This window comes from Gymnodraco acuticeps, unplaced genomic scaffold (assembly GCF_902827175.1).
Source record: "Gymnodraco acuticeps unplaced genomic scaffold, fGymAcu1.1, whole genome shotgun sequence".
In the NCBI taxonomy this organism is placed as follows: domain Eukaryota; kingdom Metazoa; phylum Chordata; class Actinopteri; order Perciformes; family Bathydraconidae; genus Gymnodraco; species Gymnodraco acuticeps.
In genome coordinates, this window is record NW_022990246.1 from 35,815 (window position 1) to 60,589 (window position 24,775).

General features: G+C 40.9%; 2 protein-coding genes across 2 annotated transcripts; both read right to left on the reverse strand.

The window, feature by feature from the left end:
* Positions 1 to 715: 715 nt before the first annotated feature.
* Positions 716 to 3,709, reverse strand: LOC117548967 (G protein-activated inward rectifier potassium channel 3-like). Its single transcript, XM_034220504.1, has 3 exons — positions 3,515 to 3,709; positions 1,793 to 3,005; positions 716 to 900 (listed from the first exon to the last, which is right to left on the reverse strand). Exons 1-3 carry the CDS (start codon positions 3,707 to 3,709, stop codon positions 716 to 718), a joined length of 1,593 nt encoding a protein of 530 aa, XP_034076395.1.
* A 3,358-nt stretch (positions 3,710 to 7,067) lies between these two features.
* zw10 (zw10 kinetochore protein) lies at positions 7,068 to 24,093 on the reverse strand. Its single transcript, XM_034220503.1, has 16 exons — positions 23,881 to 24,093; positions 22,910 to 23,044; positions 22,702 to 22,803; positions 22,500 to 22,577; positions 21,792 to 21,951; positions 19,739 to 19,891; positions 18,465 to 18,662; positions 16,928 to 17,064; positions 16,653 to 16,835; positions 14,925 to 15,148; positions 13,881 to 13,952; positions 13,609 to 13,778; positions 12,045 to 12,175; positions 11,546 to 11,677; positions 10,167 to 10,369; positions 7,068 to 7,724 (listed from the first exon to the last, which is right to left on the reverse strand). The coding sequence occupies exons 1-16, from the start codon at positions 23,983 to 23,985 to the stop codon at positions 7,604 to 7,606; spliced, it is 2,304 nt and encodes a 767-aa protein (XP_034076394.1). The 5' UTR covers positions 23,986 to 24,093; the 3' UTR covers positions 7,068 to 7,603.
* Positions 24,094 to 24,775: the final 682 nt, after the last annotated feature.

The following is a 24,775-nucleotide window of genomic DNA, read 5'->3' on the forward strand; positions in this document are numbered from 1 at the left end:
AACTGAAAGGAAACTACAACATGTATTTTAAAGCACTGAATTAAAGGAACAGGGTGTTTTGCATTACAATGTAAAACTAAATATATGGGGAGAAGGGGGTAAGTTGAGCCAGTGGGTAAGTTGAACCATAGATATATATATAAACACCTATTGCCATTTAATGCTATTCTACTTCCGCGCCACTTTATTGAAATGGAAAATAATTCACGATCAAGCAAATCTTTTGATAAAATCAATGAATAAATATGAAATTAGCTCCAGTAGCCTACAACCAGGTCAGACAATAAAATGCTAATGCGCAGTAATGATAATTATATAATCAAATATGTTGTAACAAAACACTGACAGGAACCACTCTTAGATATAAGGGTGTTTTTTGTATACTTTATGAAGCCTGTGGATTCAAACTTTCTGGTGATAATGGGAATAAAAACAAGCTTGTAAATATTTGGTGCTAAGGTTTATTTTTCCACACTAGTTTTTCAAATACCCATAAATGACCGCAGCCAACGGCAATATGTTTATTATTTTTTTCAACACAAAACGAAACACAATTGTTAACATAAATGATATATTAAAATAAAAACTGAGATTTTATCTAATAAATATACAACAGAAAAACAGTAATTATGGCTGGCCTTAGTAACTTAATAAAAGCAATATTATTGTACATAAACAAGAACTGTTTATTTAGCTAACATTTCTAAAATACGATTTATTTTTCCTTTTTAGTGCTGCTGTCTTTTGAGCTGAGTTGGGACATTTGGACCTCAAAGGTTTTATTGAATGCGCTGTAGTCCACACGGAAACCCCCTTTCTCCAAAGAAATGCAGGACTCAAATCTGTGTCCCCAGAGGACCTCGTCCTCGGTGTAGGACGTCCTCGCCTGGCACGTCATACCTGCAACACAAAAAAGCATTAGTGGATGAGGTAAATATTACTTTATTAGGCAAAAAACATGACATTCAAATTCTTCATTTGTATCGGGACACATGTGCTGTATAAGGTTATGTTCAAACAAGAATATGTCCACTAATGTATATATGTTTTTTGCTCTTTTTTGGCGTACTATCCACATTTTGCAGACATTTCGACCAATTTAAACCAAGCTTTTTCAGGAACACTCTTTGGTCTTGTTTCTTAGGGTTGATTAGAAAAACTAAACTTTCCAAAAACACACATTTTACTTTCATAAAGTGAGCATTATCAACGGGTTCAAAAGCAATATTGAGGATACTTCACTCAATGTGAATGTGTCAAACATAACTACCATATTTTAAGTTAGTACAACATGTATTTCATTTCAAATCAATTGACGCAGAAATATGAGTTGAAGTTGCACACGATATTAAATTGATGATATTATCAGAATAATTATGTATGACACAACTCGTAAAAATGACATTTACATTTTTATCTTGCAACCATGCATCAAATTAAGTAATGGTAAAAGGTCGGAATTACTTTTAGTGTAAGTGATCAGAGTAGCATGGTATTACCACATATATGCACAATTTAGTTCTTCTTTCTATATTGTTTATATTTGATATAATATGTCTCATTTTATATTTACTTTTAATTTGTAGTTGTAAATTCTCTGTTACTCTTTTAAAGTATTTTTTATTTTATGTCTGAACACACTGAACTTCTTCTGTAACAAAATAATTTCCCAAATTGGGATCAATAAAGTATCTATCTACCTTTTGGGACAACGGAAAATGCACTTTTCAAATGTAGCTGTGATTCTATGGACACTACTAGTTGTAAGACAGCACACTGTTTAAAAACACACCGGATGCTTCCACGATGCCCTCCAGGATTACGATGATCTCAAAGCTCTCCCTCTTCAGCCGCTCCGCTCCCACCTCCCAGAAGGGGCTGTTTTCATTGATGAAGTGTGTGATGGTCTGCGGCTCCACCAGCAGCAGCCGGTCCCCCCCGGTGTCGTAGCCCAGATTGATTTCCGACTGCTCCAGTGGGATGAACTCTCCCTCCTTGGTCTGCCTGGACTTGATGAGCTTTGCGCGGATCTTGGCGTCCACCATGTGGCTCGCCCTCAGATCCCCGATGCGGAAGAGCAAGCACAACTCCTCGTCTCGCTCACATATGACGCAGTGCTTGCTGAAGATCAGAGTCTGCGCTCTCTGCTGGGGCCGGGAGATTTTAACGAACATGCAGCCCACCATCAGGGCGTCGATGATGGAGCCGAGGATGGACTGCACCATCAGGAGCACCGCGCCCTCGGGGCAGTGGGCCGTCACCATCCTGGAGCCGTATCCAATAGTCCTCTGGCTTTCTATTGACAGCAGCAAGGCTGAAAGGAAAGTGTCTACATTTTGGAAGCACGCTTTCCATTCGGGGTCATTAACATGTGCAATATCGTCACGCAACCAGGCACCAAAGTGGTAGATCGCCCCAAAGGCCACCCATGTGAGAATGTAGCACATAGTGAAGACGAGGAGGAACCAGCAGAACTTGAGGTCCACCAATGTGGTGAAGATATCAGAGATAAACCGACTCTTTTCTATAATACGTCCTTGGGTGACCTGGCACTTTCCATCCTTGGTGACATAACGCTGCCGCTGATTGCTGACGGTGACATGTGAAGAGTGGTCGTCCCCGAGAAGCTTACAGCGCTTCTTGTGACTCCTCGCGACATTCAGCTTCTCGATGGCAGACACGGGAAAGTCTCTGCTGCCAGCGGAGCTTCTGGATTGCCACCTGGAGCTGAAGCGCTTGAGGTGTCGGCTGCGATGCCAACGGTGAGGCTCGGGCCTCTCTTCTTCTTCCTCCACTGGCTCCAGAGGAACTGCTTGGATCATTTTTGTTTGTGGGGGCTCTTGCTCAGAGTAAGCGAGGGCATGGGAGGACTGGCTGCAGGGGCTCAAGGAGGGAGAAGCCTCACGAGATGGGGGGAGTGATGAGCACTTTGCATAGTTCAAGTTGTGGATGAGAGAAGCTCTTTTTGTGGTTATCATGGCGGCAACAGAGGATTTATCTGTATCCTAAAAGGGGGGAAAAAGTACAATATTCACAAAATGCAAAAGTAAAAAGACAGTAAAGATTGAGAGGTTGAGTCAAAGGCTCTCCAATTATAAACACTCCTTACAAACGTGGCTCTGGATACTGGTGATGTGGCTTTACTGCCAGAAACAGGAGGCCAGCAAGAGCGCACACAATTTGAGGTTTGTGAATTATTAACAGTGGGGATGGATCCGGATTGATTTGTTCACTTACTACCAGAAAAATGCTCCATTAAGTACTATTTTGTTCATGTATTTTTTGATAACCACCATCAGGGAAGCACTGGCTCAATCCCCACTGCAGTCAGCATGTCCTTGTGTCCTTGGAAAAGACACTTCGACCCAAATTGCTCCTGTAGGAATGCCCACAGTAGCCTACTAAGTATGTTTGTGTGAAAGCGACTAACAACAAGTGACATGTAATGTAAGAAGCTCAAAGTGAAGTAACAAAAACACATTTCTGGAATATAGGACAACAAAGAAAGCTTTACCTTGTGTGAGTAAGGGGTGTAGCGGATGGTTTCTGACTGAGGTCGGGGAAGGTATGCCAGCAGATGTTTAGCAGTGAGGGTCTGCGTTGCGGGGATGGTGTTCCTGCGTGGCTCGATCCTAACAGGGCTTCTTCTTCGACTGTTGAACTCAAAGCTGGGTAACGTCTCTCTGCTGCACATCACCGTGGAGAGCATCGCTGATTACCCTCAGGTTGTGCCCCTGTTGCAAAGATTAAAGTCTTTATTGTCTTGTCTTCAGCAGCTCCTGCGTTGTAGGAAATGCAATCTTAAAGGTCCCATGTCATGGCCATTTCTACTGATCATATTTCCATTGTTGAGGTCTACTAGAATAGATTTATATTGTGCAATGTTCCAAACTCACATTGGTTTCTCATACAGCATCTCTGTATAGTGTGTGTATTCACTCTCTGTCCTACACGGCTTGTTGGAGCTCCTGCCCCCCCCCCTCCCTGTGAGCCCAGTGGCCGTCTGCAAGACAGCAAGACACAGCGAAACCCAGCCCGAAACACACACACACCCGCAGCCTGGCTGGGAGTTTGTGTGTGTGCTCAGGCTGAGTACCGCGGTGTCTCGCTGTCTTGCCGACCCCACACCAGTGAGCCAGCTCACAGTGTCCCGCTCCTCGCAGCAACGTAACGGCTCCGCTGATTGGTCCATTTGGACCGAGCCGTTACGTTACGTCACTATACCCAAGAAGTAAACAATGGAAAATGAGAAATCTCCAACCAGGCGTTTTGAGGCAGCAGAGACAGGTCTTCTCTGTGTTAGAGTTTTACTCGCTACAGGGTGCACTTTGAGGGTTTGTGACTCTGCAGACCGTTTACATGCAGAAAAACCTTCATGACACAAGGGGACGGGTGATAACCGGAAAAGCATGACATGGGACCTTTAAGTCAATCACATTTCGTGTGTATGAGCCTTAATGGCAGTGAATGTAGGTTCATTGTTGATGTTTCCCAAAAATGCTACATGCAATATAGGCACCTTAAGATTTAAATGAAATAAAATAGTGCAAGTGAAAAAATCGTGCAAGTAAAATGCAGTAATAAGCTTTTCTAAAGGACTTGTTTTGTTGCGTTTTCTCCTCTTTATCATGACATGAGCTTTCATCAGTCTTAAGTGTGCTAAACAGTCACTGCTTCAGTTAGTTTGACATGTAACGATTATCACTAATCCTCAATATTAATCGGAGAAACACTAAAGAACTGAGTGGATTTAAAGAGATTACCGCCTGTATTCAGCAGAAGGCTTAAAGAAAGTATTGTCCAGATGTGGCCAAGTAAACTCTGCTACATTCCCTTGTGCTAGTGATTATTGTATATCAACAATAATAAACACACACACACACACACACACACAAAAAAAGTGTGAAGTCTTTGTGAGGTGCAGATGTCACGGTAGCCAATCAGAAGCACAGCCTTTTACTGCGAGGTAATGTATCCTCCATAACAAGCAGAGAAGATACAATATAGTATTCTTGATCTCAGTGTTTCCGTTTTGTTTTGATCTTCTAGTTTATTTACAGGTGCTGCGATTTGTTTCATGTTGTACCTCCTTACATATGGAGTATACATCCATGAAGTAGCATAGTCAAATGTATTAAGGTAGGAAGTGACGTACCTTTACTCTGTACTTAAATTCAATTTTAAAATACTTGTACTTTATTTGAGTATTTCAATGTTATGCTACTTTGTACTTTTCCTCCACTACATGTATTTAATACCTTTAGTTTCTTTACAGATGTGGATGAATGATGTGAAATCTAATCAAGTGTTAAATCAGACTTTAGTTCCACCTGGAGTAAATCCACCAGCTACCCTGCAGTATACAAAGTCATTCAAACTACCTTCACCAGCTTTGAGAACACTTTCATGATCAATCATTATAAAACATATCATATATATTATTCTGAAATGGAGCAATCTGCACAACGACTACTTTTTCTGTCGCTACTTTCACTATATTTTGATGATAATACTTTTCTACTTTTACTTGAGTAACATTTTGATTGCAGGACTTTTACTGTAACAGAGTATTCCTACACTCTGGTACTTCTACTTTTACTTAAGTACAAGATCTCAGTACTTCTCCCACCTCTCGTATTTATGTATTTTACCATGAAGCAGGACATGAATAGGAAACTTCAACAAAAACAGTGATAGATTGTCATAACAAAAAGAGAAAGAATGACATACCTCTGTAGAGCATCCCGTCACATGAACACAGATGATGGCAGAACGTATCCTCCTTGTTGGAGTCATCAGGTTTGATCAGATGGAGGAGGAGAGGTGGAGTAAAAGAGGCGGTGCCTGGACAGCTGTTTGGCTCCTCCCCTCGGCATCATTTACAGCACAAATAACTGCATGTTGTGGCTGCTTCTGCTTCACAGATAATGTGACAATCATTGATATTACTATTGTGATGTGTACTAAAAAGATATTTAATTAAAAGATGCCCTATTATGCTTTTTGTGTTTTCCCTTTCCTGCGTTATGTAGGTTTTTGTGCATGTAAATGGTCCGCGAGCGCACCAACACATTGTACGTGATAGGCTAAGGGGCGGGACATCTCTAAACTGTTGACCAATCACAACAGAGCCGGCCAGCTAACCAATCAGAGCAGACTGGGCTCTGGTTTCAAACAGAGGGTGAAAAGAGGTGCTGCAGCACAGGCAGTGTGAGATTTTGTATGATTTAAAACCTTTTATTCTTCTTGTTTATTTAATTGTGCTTATATTGCGTTATTGTCTCTGAATGTCTCTCCCATTTTATCTTATTTCAATTTCTTCAAACCATATTAGTGTGTTGCTGCTGTTAGTTCTCACCATGTCCTAAATACTTGGGTATTCTACTCTTTCTTGCTTGTTATGTATTTGTACTGCTATGTTTGTAATTTTCATTTTCTTATTGTTTTATGTGAGGGACTGCGGATGGAAAGTAGCTCAAAGCTAAATCTGGCATATTTACACTTGGCACATTTCATGTTTTAAAGATGGGGAAGGTAATTCACTTCAGAAACACTTGTTATATTCCATGGAATGCTCTTAACATCCCGATAGCAATGAATACATGAAATGCTTTGACAACAAATCCATAACAAAATATCATCTGTGGAAGCCGTGGCGCTGTAAAAAGCACGACCAATCATCTGAGCCGGCCCGGCTAAAGTAACTGGATGGCCTACCTGCCTGTCAGCCTTCCATCTGGGCACAAACTTATCTCGTGCCCTCATTGGTCATGTGCGCGTTCATGTGTGTTGGAGGAGGGGCTCTGTAAGGAAGTCTGAAGGAAGGGGCAGATTTTTCCGGTTGTGTATTTTCAAATTCTAGCGCACTCGAGCTGGTTTCTCCATTCTTACCTACCCCACCTTTTAAGTGTTCATGAATGTGCAATGTCCCTTGGAAAATGCCCATTAATACTTTGTAATACTTTTTAATAGCCTTCATTTTCACAAAATTGATTTATCAACTTGTAATGCTTTTTAGGACCCCGCGGACACCCTATAATAATCATCAAAAACACACAGAACAAACATTTTCTGAAAAGTTGAATGTTTTGGTTTATTTTGGACACGTAATAAATACATAATGTTAGAGTTCAGTTCAGAGGCTTGGACAATTAAATCCTCGTCGAGAGATGCAAGGTCAGAAATAAACGGTCATTTTGAGGCGTTTATAGGTTCAAACAAACTCTCTCCCCGGAAATGTCCTCAATAAAGAAAAGCTGAGAGAAGCTCCAGAAGAAGTTTGATTAACAATGTGCAGCGAAGTTAACCCTGGGTAGGACATCATGTCGACAGATGGCAGGCCGCTGTTACACAACCTCAGTTGGCTTTGTGGTATAACTCCTTAAAGCTATATGACAGGATGGGAAGAAGCCTCTGTGTAATCTCTGCAGGACTAATTGAGAAGGAACATATCCTCCAGATTGATTACAACCAGATTAAATCGCTCTGCTACACACTTACACACATGGAAATGCATACATTTAACAAAACAGAATAAAGGCATGGGTCGTATTTTCCTCAGCGGGAAAAAGTGCAGTAGTATTTTTCTTTTCTCGCCAGGTTTCTATTTGATTTTGGTCAGAGCCACAGCTCTCCTCTCCGTGTTCTGAAACAAGGCCCGGATCAGGTTCTTCACCTCCGAGCTGGAGAACTCCACCGCCAGCGGACCTTTACGGTCAGCCCACCTGAGGAGAGGAGAAGACAAATCAGCCAGTCGCACACATCCATGGACATAAGAAGGATGAATGAAATCAATCTTTATTTGTATAGCCCAATATCACAACACACGTTTGTCTCAGTGGGTTTTACAGATTCAAAACAAATAACAACATTGTAAATGATGGAGTTACAGCTAAATGAAAAGACAAGATAGTGTATGTAATAGAAATACAAAATAAATTAAGATAACAACAAAAGACAATCAAAATACATAAAACGTTCAAATTATTAAAATAAAATGAATACCATAAAATACGAGCTCTAACCGAAGGCTTTGTTAAAATGTAAGTCTTCAATCCACTTTTAAAAGTCCTTTAAATACTATAGGTGCACGAAAAAACAGCTCATGATTATGTCGACTAATTAATGAGTTCATATTATCGACAGATGTGCAACAAAAAAATAGTTTCTCTACAAAGAATCAGGAAAAACCACCATTTGAAATCTTATCTTTACCATAACTGTGATCAGAGGTGACTTTTAAGTCCTTCAAAATGAACAAAGCATTGAAACGTTTAATAAAGAAACCTTTGCCCAAAACAACCTAATCGTCGAATTGTGAATTAAATTCTTAAATATTTATATATTCTCTTTTTTAGTTTAGTTTTATTTATTTATTTATTCACGGTTTTAATGCTTATGTAAAGCACGTTGCCTTTGTTTCTAAAATGTGCTATATAGATGAACTAACCTTAACCGTATATAAAAAAAATGATAGCCATATAATTAAAATAAACAATCACTCTTTAAAAAGGCAAACTGTTCCCAACAGCTTCTTTATGTTCAAGCTAGGGCTGCACGATTTTGGGAAATAATCTAATTGCGATTTTTCTGACAGATATTGCGATTATATTATTATTATATTATATATATTTTTTTAAGCGACCCAACTGAAGTTTATTGTAAAATGCGGCCATTAGTGTTGTGTCGGTCTCGAACGAGCCGATTCTTTTGAACGGCTCTTTGGTACGAACGAGGGGAACCGAGTCGTACCAAAGAGCCGTTCTTTTTATCGTTCAGTCGTTGGTCCGCACTCACTGCCTGCCAAAATCCACTCGCCTTTTAAAAAGCTTGATTTTGTTCCCCAAAGGTATTCTGTGAAGACCCGCCCCTACTCTGATTGGTAGGTTTCAGCACGAGGAGTGAGATGGGGTGGGTGTTAAGGGAATACGCGAGAGAGAGAAGTCATAACAAGTGGTACAGGACAGACAGACGACGTGTTTTTCAGATTGAAAATTAGCCAAACGCAAAAACGCAGCAGCATTTGGATGCACTTCAACCAAAACCCAGGCAGTGATAAAGCGCACCATTTGTAAAGGCAAAATATCCTTTAAAGCAGGGTCAACAAATCATCTCCATCGCCACTTAAAAACACAGTATCTAATATTAAGAGTTGCGTCAATTTCATTCAAGGCAACTTTATTTACTGAACACATGCAGAGGGTCAATTCAAAGTGCATTCACTGACATGAAGACATGGATATGGCGCCACCTTGTGTCATGTTTACAATGCCGATTATTGACATTAGGTCTGGCAATACAGTCAATCATTATCCTGGTGATTATTTCGCAGATAAACCTAGTAACCCCGCCCCCTTTAAAAAAAACGGCTCTTTTGAACGGCTCTTTGAAAGGAACGGAGCCATAAGATCCGGCTCCCTTCAAAGAGCCATAATTCCCATCACTAGCGGCCATATCTCCGGCTAGGAAGGTCGTATCAACGTGCTCCCGTCTCTAGCACCCCCGCAGCCCGAGCTACGAGTGAAAGAACTAAACTTACATGAAACTTCCGTTGCTTTAAAGTCAAGCTTCAGTTTAAGACTCACCCTGTAATAGAACATGTGATGGAGCATTACTAACCTGACTCAGATGCTTTGTTTCACCAAACCATCTACGAAAGCTCCACTGGAAGCCATTTGGAAAAGTATTTATTTTCCAAATGGAATGTCTATCACCTTCTATCATGGGCCACTTCTGATTGGTTAACAATGACTGGTACATGTGGAGCACTTCTGATTGGTTAACAATGACTGGTACATGTGGAGCACTTCTGATTGGTTAACAATGACTGGTACATGTGGAGCACTTCTGATTGGTTAACAATGACTGGTACATGTGGAGCACTTCTGATTGGTTAACAATGACTGGTACATGTGGAGCACTTCTGATTGGTTAACAATGACTGGTACATGTGGAGCACTTCTGATTGGTGTGGATGACTGACACACAAGAAGAACAAAAAAAAAACCTACAGGCTTTGCGATTTGATAATTGATTTAAAATCGATGAATCGCTCAGCCCTAGTTCAAGCCAGAACATACTCATTGATGAGGCACATACTGCAGGCTTAACCTTTGTTTACTTTATATTATAATCCATTTATAAACTATGCCGTGATGTTAGCTCACCTGTCGACTATCTCCTGCAGGCTTGCCCGGAGCACGATGACCAGCTCCTTGAAGGTGCTCCACTTCCTGACGTAGAGCGGCACTTCCTCCTGATACTTCCTGTTCTTGTTCTCCTCCGCCAGAGGGATGAAGACGAGCGGCCCTTCCTCGATGAGGGGTTGGCACAAAGTGTGGAGGTGCTCCCCGTCCTCAGAGGAAATATCCTGTTAGTGAGAAATAAAACTCAACAGACGTGCAACTTTCCAGAAATCATGACCTGGTTACTGAAGATCGTCCACAGACTTTGTTGTTAAGAGTTTATTGTAGGAATACATTTCTTTCTACTGCTTCAAGGGAAGGAAACATTCATCAACTAATTGAAGAGAAGCAGAGCTCAAGCCGTTTGGTGGAAAGGTGGGAAAAATATGTAGATGTTAGATTTTGAACTGTTGCTTTAAAGGTCTCCTGTCATACTGTTTTTCATCAATATATCACAGGTCTCAGATATATACAGAGCCTGTCTCTGATTGGCTGAAACACCAAACAGATCATTGCAGCATTACCCATAATCCCCTCTGTTTCAGCCCTGTTTCCAAAGTGCTGATTCTCTGCCCCGCCCCACGCCCCTCTGAGAGACATTTGGTTACAAAGAGCTCAATGGTGCTCTAGGAGGAGATTCAGGTGATAAGGGGGGGGGGGGGTTACCTTGGTTGCTGATTGGCTAATGGTTACACAAGACAAAACATCGTTATGACATCATAAAGTGGCCAAAATCTGATCAGCTCATTTTCAGACAGGTTTTTATAGAAATGGATCAGGACAAAAAGTTTCAGAGTCTCTGAACACAGAGGGGGACACGTGTTGATGTATAACGGCCCGTCCACACTACAGCTTCGACAGCTTCAAAAACGGTTTCCAACGCGTCTGCCCATTCACTTTGAATGGGGTGACGTCACTTTTCGCCGAACTGCATTGTGGGAAGCAGAGCGGAGCTTTCCTGGCGTTTCAGGCTGCAAAAGTTGAGCAATGTTCAACTTTTGAAGCTTCTGAAGCTTTCGGTGGAAGCGTCAGCCAATCAAATCATATGCCAGTACAAGCTCTAGCCAATCAAACCGCTGCTTGTGTGTCAGGGGCGGGAGATTCATGTGATTGGTTGTTGGTCGAGCTTCAGACACGCCCAGCTCCAAGCTTTTTTTGAAGCTGTAGTGTGGACGGGCCGGTAGAGACATGAAAAAGTGAATTTTGCATAATAGGTGACCTTTGTCAAAACCAAAAGCAGCTGTCAGAAAACACTGTGGGAATGTGAACCATGAGTTTGTTGCCTTCGGCCCTGTGTTTTTTTACCTGGTCTTTATTATTAGTTTGTTCGACAGAGTGCAATTTAAAAAAAAGCTACAAACCTCCAGCATCATGATTTTGGCGATGACCTCTGTGATGGCCGTGTTGAGGAGGTTCCCCATGGCTTTACAGTAGATGCCCACTGGTAGGACGTCCTGCCACACGGTGCCCAGCTGCTTCAACTGATGGATGACCTGCAGGCAAGAAAACACGTGATCACTGCAGGAGGGAGACACTGAGGCGCTGTTTACACGAGAACGAAAAGGGTTGTATCCGCTTTCTTTCCGCTTTCTTTTTTAACTTATCCTTTAGTCATTTCAAGTGTTTCATGCTAAGCGAACCCCCCTTTGGAAGACTCTAATCTGCAACCCAATATTCAGAAAATTCAACGGATCCTGGCCGTATTAGTGTAGCATATAACATTCATTGCTCCAAGACATTCATGTGGCCCCCAAAACGTTTTATTTTGATTGAAGCATAAAAATGGTATGCATTACAAATAGTGAACGATCTGATTTGTCATTATGCACACTCAGTATTTGAATAATGTTTTTCCCTCACCTGTCTCACTGCCTTGTTGGCGGCGATGTAATTGTCTTCATCGTCCAGGTTGCAGAAGTTGTGAGCGGTGGAAAGTCTCTCCAACAGCTCAGCTCTCTGGACGTGCATCTGCGCCAAGAAGCACTGCGCACCTGGAGGAGAATGACCATATATTAGATTTAAAGGCATTTTGCACACGGTACGCAGAAGTGGACATTTTGCCTCCATGGTGGAACTACAGAAAATATAATAAGAAACGTTTCAAAAATAGTTATTTAACTTTACATGGAGATATACTTATAGCAGTAAAGAATATTATTATATATTTTTTTAAGTTAAACAAATATTAATAATAAATACAAATAAATAAAATCAAAAAGTAAACAATACAAATAAAAAGAGATGGCAAAACTGATATTTTAAACTGCAGACAAAATTATGAATGAACAAAAGGGTGAATAATATAGATATATAATAAATCAACAAACAATTAATATATACATTTGAATTTTTTTGTTGCAATTTACAGTAAAAGATGAATTGATTGTTTTGTTTTTTCTCCTCAAGGAAACTTTTATGTTCCACTTGTAATTGCTTATGTCAAGGCTCAAGGCTTTTATTGTCATGTGAACATACAGTGTAGTTATGTCGATGAAACTCTCAGGTCCCAGGCTGCTCCAACAGAGCAACACAACAAAACAGATAAAATAGTACAAGTAAATACAATCAAATAGAATAGAAGTAGCGCCATAAGAGTCTATTGGCGTATTTCCACTACAGCCCGGTTTAAGCGTGCTGTGCCAAACCCGGCCCGTTTTTGGTTGCGTTTCCACTTGGGGTAGTTCCGGCTAGTGGGTACTTTTTCACAGTTTTCTGTCCCTCCAAAATCGTGGTTCTTTCCGGGCCAACAACCGGGCTGAATATTTCATTTCATTTCAAACCTTTATTTATCCAGATAAATCCCATTGAGATCATTGAACTCTTTTACAAGGGAGACCTGCTCAACTAGTGAGAGAATCGCTGGCAACTACAACAAAATGAACATATTTGACCGTGATTTAATTGTAACACACGTTTCAAAATGATGCCGAAGTAACAACATACTGATACCGGTTAGTAAAAACCATGAATTAATGCTTTGACAAGTCTGCAGACAGACGGCAGGCGTGTTTTCTGAATGGAGATCGACTAAGCTAACGTTATATATGCTCCGACCGTCCACACTCACAACAACGGCCTACAGACATAAATAAAGCAGCGACTGTATTCGCCATGACACAGACAGTCTGTGGTTTGTACTTGTTTAACTTTGGTCTAGTTTCTGAACAGATATGAGGAGCTGTGAGCTCTGAGGGCTAACAGCTAACGGCTGTGTTGGTTTTGTGTTTCTCATTGAAGATGACGTCACGGCTCCGCCTACACTGCGTTACTATAGTTACTGCCCCAGCTACTAAACTGTAATGGAAACGCAGCATAAAGTGAGCCTGGCCTACCGAGGCCTAACTACACCGTACTAAGCCGTGCGAGGCCCTGCAGTGGAAAAGCATAAATGTGTGGACGATAGTGTCCGGAAATATTTGTTTACCCAGTTTCCTGAATCCGGGCACCATATCAACAAAAGTTGCGACGCCCTCGCTGATCAGCGGAGGAAGGTGAGCTCTGAAGTGATGCCCCAGCGTCAGCAGGTGGTGAGCCAGGTACATGCAGTTGTTGTGCTGGATGGCCGCCAGGTGGGGGAACTTCAGCAGGTTCTCCCTGGAGGGGGAGGCAGGGAGAAAAGAGGGAAACATTTGACACCTAGAGGAGAAATGTGTTGGTTTGATCTGCTTTAGGATCATATGATGGAGACATCCTTACTTGTGATATGTCGGTACGACATCGTCGAACAGCTGGAAGACGTTTCTCACGGTGAAGAAGAGCTGTAATGCACTGAAGGGAACAGAGGTTTCAAGTTTCAAGGCTTTTATTGTCATGTGAACATAGCTACAGTCAATATGTCAATGAAAATCTTAGGTCACAGATCCTATAACAGGGTTAGGGTTAGGGGTTAGCGAAAATCTGGCATTTAGCATATTTACTCTCTTTGAGATTCATGTCTTTTTATGCATGGTTCTTGTTCAATAGACATAATAAAACAACAAAACATTACTGGCAGGGAGTATTGTTTCCCCTTTCAGAGACATTGACTCTTACAGGAGACAGTTTTATCCCACAGGACTGCTAAACATCGAGCTCTGTTAAATGCCCCGATAAACATTCCTGTTGTCATCTTGCTACTAATTTATATAAATAGTTATCACCGCAATAAACCGTATTTAATTTTGTCTTAATTTACATTATTTAATTTCATATTCTGTTCTTGTACATATCCCGTATTCTATTGACATGCAGACTTTTTGCACTACTTTTTATTTTGTATTTTATTATATATGGTGCCTTGTTGGAGGAGCTCAGGTCAGAAGCATTTCATTGCCATTTCCACACGACAATAAAACCTTTGAATTAGTGATGTTACGGTCGCGAACGATCCGATTCTTTGGTACGGCTCTTTGGTACGAACGAAGGGAACCGAGTCGTACTTGGTGAGAGCCGTTCTTTTTATCGTTGGTTCACTGCCTGCCATAAATCCACTCGCCTTTACGGGAACTTGCTTTCCTGAATGCAAATGTTCCGTAGATGATGGCATGCTGATGGGGAAGTAGTTTGGCTGGCTGGGAGATGTAGCAAGTTATACATTTTTCTGTGAGTATAAGTAGATTTCTGGCAATACAGTCAATCATTATCCTGGTGATTATTTCGCAGATAAACCTATTAACCCCGCCCCGGCTCCCTTCAAAGAGCCGTAATTCCCATCACTACCTTGAATTGAATTTGAACACAGGAGACAGACTCTGAACGTACCATTGGGTGGAGCTTCCCACGGACTCGCACAGCGTGTTGAGAGCGAGCTCCATCAGCTGCTGCACCGACTCGCTGATGCGACAGGCCGGCAGACACAGGCTCCACGCAGAGAGCTGCTTCGAGTTCTCCATCGTCACCTCGTCCTTTCTGCTCTCCTGCTTCACCTTCTGCTCTGAAGCGGGAGCAGGAAGCTTGGGAAGACGCAGCTTGTAGTCAGGTGTGATCTGAGACAGATGTAAAAAAATAAAAAGGATGCTATAATATAAGACAAAGGGAAGGGTCTGAAAGTCTTGGGGCATATTTCATGTTAAGCCGGTCTGCAGTGAAGTGCAATGGGATACAATACAGTCCATTTCATGACAGTTATTACTTGGTATTTTCTAGATTTACTTGTACAGTTCTCTGGAGATATTTATTATCTAGAATCATACAATTCTATTACATGGAGTAAGAGTAAGCGCTACTTTGTCCAACTCCTGTACATCCATTTTTAATAACATAAAAGACAGCTCTCCCTTTAGTAAGGGCCACAACCTAATAGATCTCTCGCTCCCAAAATATTGTTAAAACATCTCAAAAGTAGGCGTGCAACCAACAAATACTTCAATATCTAAAAATCTCTGATTCTAAATGAACTTAATCTTCCTTTTAAATGTCAACAACTGTCAGCAATCCCCGTTTCCAAAAGTCCATCATGATGCCTAAATGTCTTTAGTTCCCATATAGAGTGCCACAGTGACGCGTCCTAACACCCGGAAGTAAGTTAGCATTTTACCACTTCCCGTTCCTTCGACATAAAGCAATGGGATCTCTCCATAGGGTTTAGGAAACAAGGTCTGTGGTTGAGACACATTCAAGAGACGGATCACGTTTTGTTCTACGACATTAAATCCATCAGACCCCACTGGTGATTTCTGAAGAGTTGACGTGTCTGAAAAACGATGGTTGTTACCAAGTGGCTGGATAGGACTACAGAAGTTGTCGAGGCCGTTGTACGTCATTACGCCGAACACGTAAACACTGCTCTAAGTTAGTTTGCCCTGTTCTGCTTGAACGCAAGTCCCTGCCTCCTGCAGACTGTTCAAACAAACGCTTCAACTCGTACCATTTAGAATCTGTAGTTTTGAATATCGATCTGAAGTTGGCGTGATGTTGAAGCCCTGCTGTAGTTCCTTTATAGCATAACGTTAGCTTCTGGCGACTAGATTTATGCTTAGAAAATGACATGTGGAGATTATCCGGCTGAACAAAACGTGATCCGTCTCTTCAATGTGTTTCAACCACAGACCTGATTTCCAGCTGTTTTCCTAAACCCTACGGAGAGATTGCATTGCTTTTTGTCGAAGGAACCGGAAGGAGTTTACTTCCGGGTTTTAGGACGCGTCACTGCGGCTCTCTAACCCAAAGATATTCAGTCATTTCTTTCAAATGACAAAATACTTACAAATACTCCAATAATTGCAGAATATTGCAGATCAGTTAATTGACTCATCGTTGCAGCTTGATAAAAAGCACAAAGAAACAAACCTAATAATGTTTTGCATGGTCTATTTTTATGAAAATAAAATGTTCAAAGGTCGGGACTATCTTCTCCTTTGACCGACATTATCTCTGGAAAACCTTTTTTAATTCAAGTAAATAAGATGCTTAATAATGCCCCTTATTTATTAAATGCTGGCAACAGTCTGCGGTTTATTCATCCAGACCACCAACCCTCGCTCGACATACTTTGACGGTGTTGTGCATCTCGGAGGTCATGAGTTTGCGAGCCGCCACGATGACATCCTTGCATTTCTTTCTGGCGAAGTGACAGTTAACGTCCTGGGAGTATTTGAGCAGGTCTGTGGAGTCGCCCTGCAGATACTCCATCTCCTTCAGAGACTTCTCAAACTCCTCCGTTTCCTTGATCACCTTGAGTGAATAAATGAATGATAGTCAATAAACATATGATTCTCTGTCATTATAATTTCACAACACATTACAAAGTGTTGTTGTGTCCATACCGTGCTGTATTTCTCCAGCTGGCTGCTGTTGTTGGGGATGGAGTAAAGCAGACACTCGTGGATGATGCAACGGGAGATTTCTTCCCAGATCAGCTCCCCCATGATGGCCGAGAGCTTTTTATCGCCAATAAACACGTCTGAAAAATAATAAGTAAAACTCAGTGACATTGAGCAGTTTTAAAGGTCACCGATAATGCAAAATCCTCTTCTTCATGTCTCTTCTACATCAACATGTGTCCCCTCTTCTTCATGTCTCTTCTACATCAACATGTGTCCTCTCTTCTGCATGTCTCTTCTACATCAACATGTGTCCCCTCTTCTTCATGTCTCTTCTACATCAACATGTGTCCCCTCTTCTTCATGTCTCTTCTACATCAACATGTGTCCCCTCTTCTCCATGTCTCTTCTACATCAACATGTGTCCCCTCTTCTCCATGTCTCTTCTACATCAACATGTGTCCCCTCTTCTCCATGTCTCTTCTACATCAACATGTGTCCCCTCTTCTTCATGTCTCTTCTACATCAACATGTGTCCCCTCTTCTTCATGTCTCTTCTTCATCAACATGTGTCCCCTCTTCTCCATGTCTCTTCTACATCAACATGTGTTCCCTCCTCTTCATGTCTCTTCTACATCAACATGTGTCCCCTCTTCTTCATGTCTCTTCTACATCAACATGTGTCCCCTCTTTTTCATGTCTCTTCTACATCAACATGTGTCCCCTCTTCTTCGTGTCTCTTCTACATCAACATGTGTCCCCTCTTCTTCATGTCTCTTCTTCATCAACATGTGTCCCCTCTTCTTCATGTCTCTTCTACATCAACATGTGTCCCCTCTTCTTCATGTCCCTTCTACATCAACATGTGTCCCCTCTTCTTCATGTCTCTTCTACATCAACATGTGTCCCCTCTTCTTCATGTCTCTTCTACATCAACATGTGTCCCCTCTGTGTAAAAAGATTCTCTCTCTTTTTGTCCTGATCCATTTATATAAAAACCTGTCTGACCTGTCCTGTCAGCAACCAAGGTAACCCCCCCCCCCCCCTTATCACCTGAATCTCCTCCTAGAGCACCATTGAGTTATTTGTAACCAAATCTCTCTCAGAGGGGCGTGGGGAGGGGCTCCTTATTTTCATCTAAAGTAACAGACAGAGAATCAGCACTTTGGAAACAGGGCTGAAACAGAGGGGATTATGGGTAATGCTGCAATGATCTGTTTGGTGTTTCAGCCAATCAGAGACAGGTTTTGTATATATCTGAGACATGTGATATATTGATGAGAAACAGTGTAATAGGGGAACTTTAAAACATGTCATATGTTTTCGAATAGGCCCAGCAGTAGTTTAATGTATTTGTTTATAGTGCCGTGGACAGTCGCCATTGATCAACTGTCACAAAGAACAGTAAACGGGGCAGCTTTAGCTAACATTGCTAATTTCCAGCTGTTGTCCCCGGCCAGATGATAATGGACACCTTTTTAAAATCACAATACATCAACAGCATTAGTTATAAAGAAAGGATGAAAGACACGTTCTGTACCGAGCAGGTGTGAGTGCAGCGTGGTGAGCACCAGCAGCAGTTTGCTGTAGACTTGTGAAGGAGTGGACCTCTCCTCCTGACTCTCCTCCAGACTCTGCAGAGCCAGGACGGTTCCCTTCTCCGGCTGCTCCGTCACCCGCACCGACAGGGAGGGGAACATCACCAGGGGCTTCAGCATGTTCTTCAGCAGCACCTGACCTGCAGGACAACGACAGACACCATCAGTGAGCACGCTCTGACCGTGGATACATCGTGCTTCAGGACGCAGTATTCTCCTAAAAAACATGGTACTTAATGATCACATGTCTATTCTACAGTATTGCAATTCTACCAGTTACAAGTGTTTGTCAAAATCAAAACTGCTCCAGTCAACCCTCTCAGTAAACACAGAGCTGAATCCAGATCAGATGCACGCTGAAGGCTCTTTGAGCAGCTTTTCTCCCAGTGATTGTGCTGTCATGTTAAATGTTTGTTTGTCATGTCCTGATATGTGTCCATGTTGATGTTACACATGGAGCTGCTGTGATGCAAGTCACATTTCAGACTTGATCTGACCATTAAAGTTTTATCGTATAATATAACTTATTAGAAGTGATTCGCTCAGCAACAGAGCCTTCTCCGTTGCTGCTCTATGGAATTCACTACCCCAACCCATCAGACTCTTCCTCCCTCACCGCATTCAAAAAATCACTCAAAACCCACCGGTTCAAAACTGCATTCAACCTCTGACCAGCCCCTCCCCCTTTCTGTTTTTGGTCGTCTCTTTACGTATTTTCTTCGTTTCTGTGTTACTCTCTGTCCAAGCGTCTTTGAGTTTCTAGAAAAGCGCTATATAAGTGTCATGTACTATTATTATTATTATTATTATTATTATTAAGAGTGTTTGATATTTAACCGTTTTAACAGCTTATTATTATTTATTTATTATTAATTTAATTAATTTAATTAAATTTATTTTATTTATTTATTATTATTATTTATTTTATTATTATTATTATTTATTTAACAGCTTAACCGTGTCTAGCTTATTCTTACTGAAGAGTTTGAAAGACACCATCACTGAGAACACTCATGGATACATTATGATTCAGGATGCAGAATTCTCCTGAGAAACATGGTACCTAATGATCACATATAACTTATTAGAAGTGACTCTCTCTTGCTTACAAGAAAAAATATCCTTTACCGGAAATATGAATCAAAAAGTGCACAGTGCAAACATTATCTAAGCAACCGTGTTTGATATGTAACCGTGTACTCTAGCTGGTTCTTACTGAACAGTTTGATCTTGTGCTGCAGGTCTCCCTGGATGGCCAGAGCCTGCAGGACGGAGCACAGCACAGCAGGAGGTCCGGGCTCTTCATCTTTACTGCACGAGTGGCTCAGGTTCAGCTCCACTTTCAAGAAGGACTTCAGATCTGCAGGCTCTGCTGGGACACATCCAACAGTCACTTACAAAGCATCACACATACATTTGCTATAATATATTTTTAAATACGCAAAACAAGAATAAGCCAACAGCTCATTGACAAGTTGATTAAATGCCAGAGGGGTCATGAGAAAGTGACCTTATATATATCTGTAATATGTTAGCTATGACAAAAGGACGAATGGGGGGTGTGACATGACTGGTAAGATACGTGGGGGGTCCTTTTGTCTATTTATTTATTTATTTATTTAATTTATTTAATTAATTTATTTATTTATTCATTTATTTATTTAACAGGGACAGTCACATTAATGAACATTTCTGTAAACGTGCCAGAGTTAGCCAAGAGGGTATTTTTCATCTGTAGTCCCTGGACAGATTTTAAAAGTCAACCTAAAACACATTTCATTTTAAACAAGTAAATACAATACATTTAAAACAAGCAACAGTCACAAGGCAAGGCAAGGCAAGGCAAGGCAAGGCAAGGCAAGGCAAGGCAAGGCAAGGCAAGGCAAGGCAAGGCAGGCAAGGCAAGGCAAGGCAAGGCAAGGCAAGGCAAGGCAAGGCAAGTTTATTTATATAGCACTTTTCAACACAAGGCAATTCAAAGTGCTTTACAAAAAATGAAAGAGATTAAGAAAATGGCAGTCATTAAAAAGAAAAGCTAATAAAATAAACATTAAAAGAAAAAATACATGGATACAAGTTACAGTGCTGTCAATTAAACATTAAAAGAAAAAAGTACATGGATAAAAGTTACAGTGCAGTCTAAGATATGAATAGTTCAATTAAAAGCAGCGACAAAAAGAAAAGTCTTCAGCCTGGATTTAAAAGTAGTCAGAGTTGCAGCGGACCTGCAGGTTTCTGGGAGTTTGTTCCAGATATTTGGAGCATAATAACTGAACGCTGCTTTACCATGTTTAGTTCTGACTCTGGGGACAGAAAGCTGACCAGTCCCTGAAGATCACTACTGGGATACTTAAATAAAACTATTTAAAATACAGAACATTAAACCAAAACAAAAGAACATGTTAAAACACAGGCGGTGGGTTGTAAGGAGCAGGAGATTGGGTCAGTGTTGGCAGAGCTGATTCCTCACTAACCAGGTTTTGAGTTGGGATTGAAATAAAGTGAATGTGTCTCTGATTGGAGGTGGGATTGAGTTCCATCGCTGAGCAGCTTTAACAGAAAATGAAGACTGACTGAAAGAACTTTTTCTGAGTGGAATAATGCAAGCACCTCTTGTTACCCTAGTTGCAGTTGTGCGTATGTTAATAAACTGTCTAAGAGGAGGTGAGGTAAGGCCGTCTGGGGACCACGATGCGATTGGCTGCTTGAAAGCAAGGTAGTGTTTCTCATTATTGTGTTTGTTGTACAATTATGCTGTATTGCTGTTTTAATAACTTTTAAGTGTTATTTTATCTTGTTTTAATAACTTTTAAGTGTTATTTTATCATGTTTTATCACCACTGTAAAGCGTCTTTGAGCACCTGGAAAAGCGCTTTGAAATGCAATGTATTATTATTATTATTATTTAACAAAATAATAATTAATCTCAACTATCTCTGTGTTTTATTTCTCTCTCTGTATTATTCTTTCATGTTGTGAGCGATTCATATCCACGACACTTCACATGGTGGGAGGCGGAATCATGTTTTGAGACAATGACAGGGATATTGGCATTGGGGGAAAGGTGAGATTGATATCTTCACAATCAGAAACATATGTGTATGTGAACACTGTACAGAAGAAAGGGACTCTCAACTTTGAGACAACACTGAATACTGTTAGAAGTGAACATGTTTTTGTTTGAGGAAGATACTAAGTTCCACCTCAACAAAGTACAGAACACAGTATACCCCATATAGTTGTATATTTAACACATATTGAAGTCCTACCCTTTGAGGACGGTAGTCTCCAGATGACGAGGCGCTTCCATTCATCTCCCAGGTGGTAGATTAAGTTTTCTCTCTGCACCGTCAACTCGGAGCTGAGAGCGCTGAGCAGAGGCAGCTGGGAAGTCTTCCAGCCCTTCAGGGAATCCACTGTGGCTTTTGCCTGGAAGAAAAACCGTCAAATAAGTATCAATCAGTAAAGTTGAAAGCATAAAAAACCTGTGTACAAATGAGGGAAGGGAGTTTGATGGAGATGTGTGGGATGAAGGTTGCTTTGCTGGCTATATGAGCCGTATGTGTGTCAATTAATATGCAAGTCTGCTATATAGTTTGTGCCCTCATTGTCAGTATGAATGATACCAGGAACCTTTCAACGCTATAGGAGGCGTGTGGTGCAGTGGGTTGTGCGTTGGTTCAAAGCCCACTGCAGTCAGCATGTCGTTGTGTCCCTATGACTCTTCACCCCAAAGTGCTCCTGTGGGGGATTGTCCACAGTGTTGAGTATGCAAGTCTTTTTGGATAAAAGCGTCTAACAAGTGACGTGTAATGTAATACTGGTGTATTCTTACTGATGCACCAAGGGACATATAGTAAAAGGTTTCAAAACGATTGAACAAGTAAAAAAAACAGCTTAATGTGTTGTAATGATTTCCGAGTTGCCCCGTCCTAGTTCAGTAAGGTTTTTTGGGACATGCTGTAAGAAGCTCTTACCCTTTGTAGCTGGTTGGCTGCGACAACATACTTCTTATCCTGTAAAGCTTTGTTGGACTCCTCCATTGCACTGTGAAACTGAGACACAAAGATTAGTTATAATTGGACGATATCATATCTTTGCGACTGCATATTACATTATATTTCATTAAACTCATTTCAAATGTTGTGTTGGTATTACAAACTCCCATGGATGTTGTACCTCTTTTAGGTGTCCAAGCATTGTTATGATGACAGTGTTTTTCTCCAGCTGCTGCTTTAGCTTTGCATACTCAGCCACAGCCACGTGGACATTCTGCTGCACCTGTGTCAAAAAACGACAACGTTGCTGTAAATCCACCTAGAGTCAAACTGAACCCATCGTTCTGCTCTTAAGTATATATATTATTTAAAAACAGTTTCACACATACCTCCGTCTCAATGCAGTTTTTAAGGACATCCATTTCTTTGGAGACCTCATCGACCTCTAGCATTAGCTCCTCAGATCCTTGAAGACTCGGCAGGAAGTCATTATACTTCTTGTTTATCATTTCACATACTTCTTCCTACGAAATAAACATGAAGAAAGCAGACACATTGACACAAGATATACTTTTGCTTTAAGCCCAGGTGTGTACAGTTTGTGTACATGTAGTCTTCATTACTCTGGACTGTACACACAATCCCTTCACAAAGGCCTGAACACCCAGGGCTCTGTATACTGCCTTTGAGCTCAATCAATGCATGCTTTGCTGCAAAACAAAACACATGTTTAAGTTACTGTAATACATATTAAAAAGCAGCATATTTTCAAATGTGTAAAACGTGAACCATTACATATGTTTGCATGAGTACCATTACAATAATATGATTAGCTTTTCACACGTTGTGTATTCTCATATCTGTATGTGTAACTCAAGATGTCAGTTAGTTGCAGTCAAGCAAATCTAAAGAAAAAACAAGTAACCTAGGTACCTAACATTTGTACGTTAAGTGTAGTACTTGGCTAAAACACTGACTTCATCCAAGACACCCACATACAGTAAAACACTACGACTGCTAGTATACATGTATTATATTTAGATTATTAAAACACAGTGCAATGGTTTCTCTACAGCCACGTAATCAGATGTCACCACTGACACATATGGCTAGCTAACGGTCTTGCTAATGAAAATGCACTTAGCTAAACTAGCTTTTAAAAAACACCCTTTATCAACTTGTGATGTGATTTATGTTTATTTATGGGTTAATTGTATTCCAGGTGAGTTGTGAACATCTACCAAACGTCGGTGAAAGGATCAAAGAAGTTTGTGCTTTTCAGTGTTAGCGCTAACTGCTAACGCTGGTCCAAACTTTACGTAGCTTTACGTAGCTAATGCTATGCTAGCTGGTTGATTACCTTCGTATCTTCCACCTTGCGCGACAGTTTGCTTATTTTACAGGACAGGTCCTCTTTCTCCAGTTTGCCGGAGCTGGCGAGCACTTCGGTCACAAACGACGACATGGTGTATCTTTATAGTACCGTTATAATGTTTTACAAAAGTGTGACAGAGGAGCACAACAACCCCAGGACCCGCCAGGTGATCTGATTGGTCGCGGGCCGCTGCCTTCTTCTTCTTCTTCGCGTCAGTTTTTACAGCAGGGTGCTACCACAGCGCCACCTTTAAATTAATGTTGAAACTGCACTCAAACTGGTAGAATAAACATGGAAAGGAGTTATCTTGTAAACTGTCACATCCAAGCAAGCACTCATAATATGCAGTGTGAACATAATAAATACATTTATCCAACTCTTATAGACTCTTATCTGGAGGCGTGTGGCGCAGTGGGTTAGTGCGCTGATCTTTGAATCAGAGGATAGCAAGTTCGAGTCCCACTGCAGTCAGCATGTCGTTCTGTCCCTGGGCAATGTATGAATGTATGTAAGTCGCTTTGGATACAAGCGTCTAACAAGTTACATGTAATGTAATGTTATCTCTTCCCATGACTCATTGTGGTTGTACATCTGCAGTCTTTCTGTGAACATTCCTCTCATTATTTTCCAAATTTCATTACAATACTACCATTTTCAGAACGGCAAAGCCACTGCATTTTTAATTCAGGAAAAATCTCATTCATTTGTCATATTCTTTTTATTTGTCCTTGTTTGTATATTGATGTTGTTCATAATGTTACTCAATTATATTTCAATATTTCTCCTATTTTTATAGTTACATTTTTCTGCGTTTAGGTATGCACTTATATATTGGTTATACACCAAAGTAAATTCCTTGTATCGGCAAACATACTTTGTA

Coding starts and splice junctions, on each gene's coding strand:
- LOC117548967 (XM_034220504.1), bottom strand. CDS start 3,709: ATGCTCTCCACGGTGATGTGCAGCAGAGAGACGTTACCCAGCTTTGAG. Junction 3,006..3,514: donor ACACCCCTTACTCACACAAG/GTAAAGCTTTCT, acceptor CCCCCCTTTTAG/GATACAGATAAATCCTCTGT. Junction 901..1,792: donor GGGCATCGTGGAAGCATCCG/GTGTGTTTTTAA, acceptor TTTGTGTTGCAG/GTATGACGTGCCAGGCGAGG.
- zw10 (XM_034220503.1), bottom strand. CDS start 23,985: ATGTCGTCGTTTGTGACCGAAGTGCTCGCCAGCTCCGGCAAACTGGAG. Junction 22,804..22,909: donor AAAACTGCATTGAGACGGAG/GTATGTGTGAAA, acceptor TTTTTGACACAG/GTGCAGCAGAATGTCCACGT. Junction 7,725..10,166: donor CTGCAGGAGATAGTCGACAG/GTGAGCTAACAT, acceptor TCCTCTCCTCAG/GTGGGCTGACCGTAAAGGTC.